At 40.6% G+C, this 8,176-nt stretch overlaps 1 protein-coding gene across 2 annotated transcripts in view; it reads left to right on the top strand.

The window, feature by feature from the left end:
• Positions 1–1,289: 1,289 nt before the first annotated feature.
• The window catches only part of LOC106805466 (zinc finger Ran-binding domain-containing protein 2-like), a gene marked incomplete at its 5' end in the record, with an annotated part of 19,421 nt that continues 12,534 nt past the window's right edge, over positions 1,290–8,176 (top strand). For both annotated transcript variants that reach the window (XM_014807058.1, XM_014807057.1), the window contains 1 exon segment: positions 1,290–1,342. In XM_014807058.1, the coding sequence (XP_014662544.1) occupies positions 1,290–1,342 (53 nt within the window).

Here is an 8,176-nt window from a genome sequence, read left to right as displayed (position 1 = left end):
ACCGCCGCCATCTTTGTCTCGTTAAGTATGAAAGCGAATGGACTGGCGTACCCGTAGCCTCGAGACATTAAGATACGCCTGGCGTACCCGTAGCCACTGCCTTCAATAAAATATAATGCTAAATAAATACGAAATTTATATACTACCAAAGTCTTAATGTTTCTAATTCTATACTCTCTCACCTATTATTGCCGACAATTTCTTGCAAATGCCGTCCAAATGCTGATCTGCATCAAACGCTGGCTGCCGCTGCACACGTGACACATAAATATATCGCTGTGTGGCTATATGCCCGGCAGCCGGGCACGGTCTCGATTTCCTAAATGCCCGGCAGTTCCTAATCCTAACCCTAACTCTAGCCCTTGTTTAGTTGAGATTACGCTGAAAATTAAAAACTGCCGGGCATTTAGGAAATCGAAGACCGTGCCCGGCAGCCGTCAGATATTCTGATATATGCCGGCTGCCGTGCATATAGCTACTCTGTAAATATATAGCAGGTAGGAAAGCCTGCTGTCAAAATTTGCTCGACGCTTGCTTGATTTCATACGAATACAACACAAATATTCAACCATTCTACTCCATCTTTGTTTCTATTTGAAGAACAGTGTTCACTTGTTATAACATACTGTCTGTGTTCGTAACCGAGCTGTGTCACGCGAAATCACACAAAGCCTGACGAAATTCTCGCGTTCGCTCCCATTGCGCGGTGTATGAAATGGCTGCAAGTACAGGGCTATAGGCGGCGCACTGCATTTTGGGAAAATACCACGCTGCTTTCCAACTCCCGTACCAGCCTCGTCAAAGCCGCCAGTGGAGCGTTGCGGCGCAAAAATGAGGTCACGAAGAGCGCCAGTGGGTATATATAAACTGCGCAACGGGAGCGAACACGAGAATTTCGTCAGGCTTTGTGTGATTTCGCGTGACACAGCTCGGTTACGAACACAGACAGTATGTTTTTAGTGTTTGACGTTACAGACATCTTTGTGATTAGCCCTCGGTCTGTAACGTGCAAAATATATTGGGAAAATGCGCAACTTTTTCAGGTTGGCAGCACGGTCGCGGGTGTCAATGGCGCCGTTCAAATTTCGTAGCGTTGATGTATAATTAATTATAACAATTAAATTAGGTATCTGGTAACAAGTACGTGTGGGTATAGACGATTTGTTATACAGTAACTAGGTACAGTTGTATTCAGTAAAATCTTAGTCTAGTATCCCTTTAACTTAAAAATATTATTTTCATCAAACATTTTATGACTAGGGACTGGAGAATCACATTCTATTTTGCAGATGTGGTAATGTCAATTTTGCACGACGGACTACATGTAACCGGTGTGGAACAGGTAAATGCAACTTTCTAGGAGTTAGTGTATATAAAGTGACATATAAGGGAACAGAAATTATGAATAAAACTTAAATGATATATTCATAATGCAGGGTGCGAAATTAACGGGAGTCCGGAGTCAAATACTCCCTGATTTACTGTCAGACTCCCTGATTTGACATACGCAGGAGTCCGTGTGACTTCCTGTCAGAAAATTCTGCGATACTGACTAGTTCGTTCCGGAGCACGGCCTCGCGGAATTACCGTATTTTTTCAGCTAATGTCCCAAGAAAATTTGGCAGACGTGCAACTGCATGAATCTTAAAAATAAGCACATGCGTTATTTTTAATATCTTTAATTTTGTACCTGAGACTGCGGACTCCCTCATTTTGCTGCGGACTCCCTATTTTTGAGGGTAGGTAGTCCAGTCCGTTGGACTCCCGTGTCCAAAAGTTAATTTCTACCTTTGTTAATGTAGATAAGTACAGGTCGGTATAGATAGCAGTTGTGTAGTATTTAGTATAAAAACATTTTCCTGTAAATTTTTGGCGTAACCTTATGATAGGATTTCTATTGTGATGCCTTCCTGGGTTAGGGTCATTAGGTCAGGAGTTTGAGCCAATAAACTTTTACCAGGTATATAAACCAAGAACGAGTGTTCAAAGAATGTCACCGAAATTTTAATAATTCTTAAACTAACATTTTGACAAACAATATGTACAGTTACAATTAAATTACAGTCGGCATCTATCCTCTGCACATGGTGCGCAGTGACTTGCACTGTGCCTGTCTCAGTGGCGACATACCCCTTATATACATAATACTGTTTCCATGGCGACATACCCCTTATATACATAATACTGTCTCCGTGGCGACATACCCCTTATATACATAATACTGTTTCCATGGCGACATACCCCTTATATACATAATACTGTTTCCATGGCGACATACCCCTTATGTACCTGATAGTGTCTCCGTGGTGACATACCCAGGGCGTCAAGTTCCTATTTTTTCCTATTTTTTCCTATTTTTAGCCAGCTTACGGATGAGGAGATGAGATGCGTGAGCTATTGGGGGAGCGGGAGGAGAGAGCGAAGAGAGAAGAGAGCAGAGAGATGACGGCGCCCTCAGGGAAGCTGCCGCGCGAGTTCTGATGGCGCAGAGAGGAAGACGAGAGAGAGAGAGAGATGGAGAAGATCTGGATGAGCGCGGCTGAGAGAGAGAGGAAGAGAGCGAGAGATGCGAGACGAGAGCAGAGAGCCGTAGAAACTGGTGCCAGAGCGAGAGTTCATTTCAGCGATTCTATCTATGTATATTATCTGGTTAAAGTAAATTCTCTTTATCTGCCTTATCGTGCCTAAGATTTTGATAAGTAGTGTTGATGTCGATTATATCTCGCCGCCAGCACTTCTATCAAGGCCAATGGGGGATCGACTTAGGGCGAACAATCATGAACGGCAGCATTGGGGGCTGATTTTCCGAGCTGAATAAATTCGAACTTTTCTATCTCTCACCTCTTTCAATCAACTAATTTGAGATATGTTTGTTTTCCCGCATTTTCCAGACTGGGACGCGGAGTGGGGCATCTACAAATCGCACAATCGTCGAGACGCGTATCATTTTCTTTACTATGGGGCAGATTCGGGGTGGGGAGAGAATACTGATACGCAAACACATGCACACACACGCGCCCGCGCGCATTCGCGCACACACACACAACACACACACACACGCACGCCACGCAACACGACACGCACGCTACGCAACCACACGCCGGCTGCCGCCAAGCACACACACACAAACAGGCCGTGTGGTGGGTGTTTGGTGTGGGAGGGGAGGCATTATCGCGGCCGGGTTTTACGGGCGATTACGCTACGCATATATTTAGCTAGTATTGACTAATCTGCCCGTCAATAAACTCAATATTTCACAGAAGAGTATAGCTAAGACAGGATTGCAGTTAGGGATTTCAGACTTATGATTATAGCAAATGAGTGACTCCGGCGACCGGCTAGCATTTAATATCTCAGTGAATTTTGGAGTTATTGACGCAGATTTAGTTCAATATTTTAGCAAATATTTTATGCCGAAGTGAATTTTACAGGATGCTTAAATTTTTCTTTAAAATTTCCAGATACCTTTAGACACGTCTTTTGTAGCGTATCGCTCGCTCTTGAAATTTTTGAAAGTTTATTTTTGACGCACGATTTAGTTATTAGATAGCAAATATATGGCACCGTAATGCGCTCGGCGTTTACCGGCTTTGAATATTAGACACTCCCCACGACAAACAGCGGCGCGCGGCCGGGCGCGCGCGCGGCCAGTACATCACACACGGCGCGCCGCTAGCCCGCCACGCACGCACGGTGCACCGGGCGGGCGACCAGCAAAACAAATATATTATCACGATTTATTGCGTATATTTAAAAAATAATCGGAAAAGAGATTCCGCAGTTACACAGATCAACTACATGATCGAGTTTTTAGCGAAGTTTATTTTGGAATTGGCCAAAAAACTTGAAAGTTGACTTCACTCAGTGGCACGAATAATACTGCTAAAATTAAAGGTTTTCACAAGTTCAAACCACTGCGTAGGTGAACAATAGCAGAGGAGTAATAACAAATACAGAGTGCCAATTTAAAGAAAAAGGCAATTAAGGTTTCCTTTGAAGCTAATTTTTGATGAGAAAGTTTTTAGGGGATGGGTCCAAACGCGTATTTTTTTTGGAAGCTTTGTCGACAGAGTGTTTTTTAGAAACGTCAGACATTCTTCGCGGCACGATTCACATACTATTTTTGGAAGACGTCGCCGAGTTATTTCAGCATGACGTTTTTTGTAATTTTTTTTTTTTTCAAGGCTTAAGATATACACTTGTTTTAATCTTGCCGGGTAGTTTAGTTATTAATTACGACGAAGCGTGAAAACGAGAGGGATACACTTGGAATTTAGTCAACCCGCCAGCGCTACTTTTTGTATTGGCCGGCCTACTTATTAGTGATTATACAACCTTTATATTTCGTTCCATTGGTATTGTGGGGGGTGGGTGTGGTGGGTGGGGGTGTGGTGCGGAGCGATTGATTGAAGAATATTCGATTTAGCTTTTTCTTTACTTTTATGCTGCAATAGATATAGCGCCTAGTTTATGATTAAACATGGTAGCATTACGATTTACGTATTACTTGTAAGACTTTTGGTTTGATTATATTTTAAGAGTTGAGTAGTAGAAATACGAACGTTAATTATTAAGTACAATTTATATGGTCACTGCAACCACTATGGGTTCTCTTTGTCGGACTTAAGTTGCGAGCATTCGGCAACATTTTTGGATAACCATCTCGGCAAGCCACGCTCCGGGTCTTTTACATATACCTTTTACTTACCTTGTTGTAGCGAACCGTTATGGTTCTGAATTGAACATTATGGTGAATTCGTGATACAGCGTTTTGCTACTTTTATCACTTTTTGATTTCGAGCAGAGCATCTTTATTTATATTGAGCAGGTAATTAATAATGGTATATTTCGCAGGACAAACACAGTTAGCACAGATAGCTGAATGTACTTGAGCAAACTAAAAATCACGTATTCTTGGCGCTGGTGTGATCAATATACAGGCATCGAAGCAACGAGCATATATGTTGGATTACGTGTCATCCATATCGGCCTATTATCTGGACCCCGGCCGCGCCCACCACAGGTTGACAACCAGAGTACAGCTTGGACTGAAGTCGATGCATTCTAGTGTTTTCGTGCAGACAGCTTAGTTTTAGAGAACGCAATTTCGGTTTTTTTTTTCTTCGCCTCGATATAGATTGTATAGATTTTAACTGCAGCGCGTTGCGCAGTGATTGATATGCGGTGTTGGACTTAAAACGTCTTAATTATTTTTGCTTCGATATTTACTACGGCCCGATATAAAATAAGTTTTTAACTCATCATGATCAGTGCAATTTGATTTTTTTTATTTAGATGCCAACTTTGCCATTTTTTTTAGAAGGGAACATCTATGCATTTTTATCGTTTCTCGATGGTACAGGCGGAAGAATGGGGAAAGCAGCTGAGGAGAGTGAAATTTTGTGAATTACAATCATGCGGAGATGACGCAGAATAAGACTGAGAGAATTATGTAAGTTGCAGAGCAAGACATGAAGAGTGAATGCAGATGGTAAAGTAGGCAGTAATGTGACGAATCATACTTTCAGCGAAAGTGGCGCTCCGAGCAGATAAAGCTATACCATTGATTCAGTAGTTGCTATCAACATATTCTTACTAAGACGCTCAATAGCAATTAAGTTAAGCTACTAGTGTGATTTGAGTGATCTTATCGCTCTATGCATACGAGCTTCCCTGCGTCCATGCGGTGTGGAATGCGATCATTGGAATGCTTATAGGATACTCATAGAAATCATATATGTTCAATCAGATAGCGCAAGCGCGCGCAAGCACTAGTAGCCAGCAGCAGCTAGCTCAGCAGCGTGGCCTAGCAAGCAAGACTAGCACAGCTGCTTGATTCATGAGTGACATGATGTCATGCTACATTTAGCCACTATGCGTAACATGTATTTCTTGGCTTGTAAATTATCGCCTATATACAGTAAAAGCGTAGTAGTAGTTGGAGTAGTAAGTAGTAGTTGAGACTTAAGCATGAATGTCTCTTCAGCAGCTTATTTTAACACTACATACGTCGCTCATCTAATGTTGTATTCGAAGTAAAGCTCTAGCTATAGCAGTAGTAGTACTCACGATTGAGACGCTTATACTGCTCGTGTTATGCATATTTCGCAAGCGCATGTATCACGTAGTCATAAACGCCGTCAGTATTCCATAGAGTAAGTGCCCTCAAAGTCTCTCTCTCAACACACTATTCAATCTGTGAGACACTCTCTTGGAGAGAAAGCCATGTAAACAGTATAGCGCCTAGCAACTGCCATTATTATCAGCTTCTGCTCATAATGTCTATGCGTCCATAAGGACTATGAAGTTGAAGTGTGTTGATTTATTGTAGTAAGTATAGTAGCGCGAGGCATGCAAGCAGCAGCGGTAAACAGCCACTAAGCTAGTCCGTATTGTATTAGCGGAAAATTTTCTAGAGCAGAGACCCTGTATTCCTTTAGCTTATAGCGAGCGCGACAAGTCAGTTGATAGTAGTTATAAGTAGTATTGATAAGTCAGTTTAATGTTTTCTTTTAATAGCAGGCAACGTTCACAGTAAAGTTGCATATTATAGTTTAAAGACGAGTAGCATATACTATGTCAGTAGCAGCCAGCAAGTCAAGACAGCCATGCCTAGCTGCTAGTTTCAGTACCACTAGTCAATTAAATTTTGCTCAGTCACAGTAAGTAGCTAGCTAATAGTATCATTATTCTTAGCCCTGAGTCAGCCTAGTTAGTAGCGGTTAATAACTCAGCCATTTAGACAATGAAGCTGCAAGGGACAGCCAAGCATTTTGGAGATACTCTGTGATTATCATTATTAATAAGACGTTTCAGATGATGCTCGGCTTGGATCTGCTTGCCATCTTGTGTTTCGCACTCTGCAATGTGCGATCTCTAAAGGGCCTGATGCTTGCGTTTTCTCTCGTATAAGAATATGTGACTCCAAACATTCACGTTTTACTATATTGTACATATATATCATATAATATATATATATATACATCATATAGCCGTACATATTTAGTATCTATTATAATTTGAAATTTTTATATATCCATCCTATGATACTATGCTAATATATAATATTATATATTTAAACCGCGAATACGTTTTAGAATGACATAATAATAATAACGTTATAATAATAGAATTTATACATCCTTATATATTCAGATCCTCACATACACGGGTAAGTAAAGTACATCAAAAATAATGAATTTATATTATGATAAAATGAATCATAGTTTATGTAGTTCATCCATGTCGATCTATGCTACGAGTTGCCCTATAGCTATCTACTCTAATCATATCTTTACTATATCATAACTAATCTATCCATTATCTTTCCATATCTATCTCATCTAAATCTATCTCATCTGATGTACTCATATCTATCTATTATCTATATTTTATATATAGACATCGTACTCTTATATATCTATCTATTCATCTTGAATCTAGTTATATATATCTCTCGCGATATAATGCTAATCGTATCTAATATCTTAATCTAATCATAATGAATATATTATATCTTATAACTACTCTATCTATCTTATCTTAACTTAGATCTATATATATATCTAATGCTATCTATTCTATTATCTTAGCCTCTAAGTATAAATCATTAATTAGTACCTACTATAACGTATGTTAAATATATTACTAATTATATATATACTGTAAGATGTTTCTAGTCGTATATGTCAGTTCTGAGGATTTCATTTAGACTAGACGTGCTCTACTTCTCACTCATTGCATCAAATCTGCGCGTTGCCTAGTGCTGTTGAGATGGGCAGCCTTATATTGTTAGCGGAATTGTATATGCAATTATATGTGGATGATGTCGACCATGAATATATCCACCTGCGATAATAAGACTAGTCAGTACTCGAGCCTACCACCTTCGAAATACCATAACGACATGCGATCATCGATCCAACTGTTGTATGTGAGCTGTGTGCGTGCAAAGTTATGTCTGCCCCCTCCTCGGTAATGGAAACCATCAATGCCATCACGGGCTGCTTCACGGATGCAGTGTACACTGCGTGCGTGGCGTGCCTCGTAGTAACATCAACCTTTTATGACAACCCCAGACCGAACCTTACAACTACTATTACGAATTACGTCTTAAAGCGTTATGCCTAAGCCGGCGCCATCCAGTAGAATGCTCGAGTTTGATGAATCTCCGTTG

Source organism: Priapulus caudatus, unplaced genomic scaffold (genome assembly GCF_000485595.1).
Source record: "Priapulus caudatus unplaced genomic scaffold, Priapulus_caudatus-5.0.1 Scaffold114, whole genome shotgun sequence".
NCBI classification, from domain to species: domain Eukaryota; kingdom Metazoa; phylum Priapulida; class Priapulimorpha; order Priapulimorphida; family Priapulidae; genus Priapulus; species Priapulus caudatus.
Note: the sequence above shows the minus strand (reverse complement) of the source record. Positions and strands in the feature narration are given on the sequence as shown.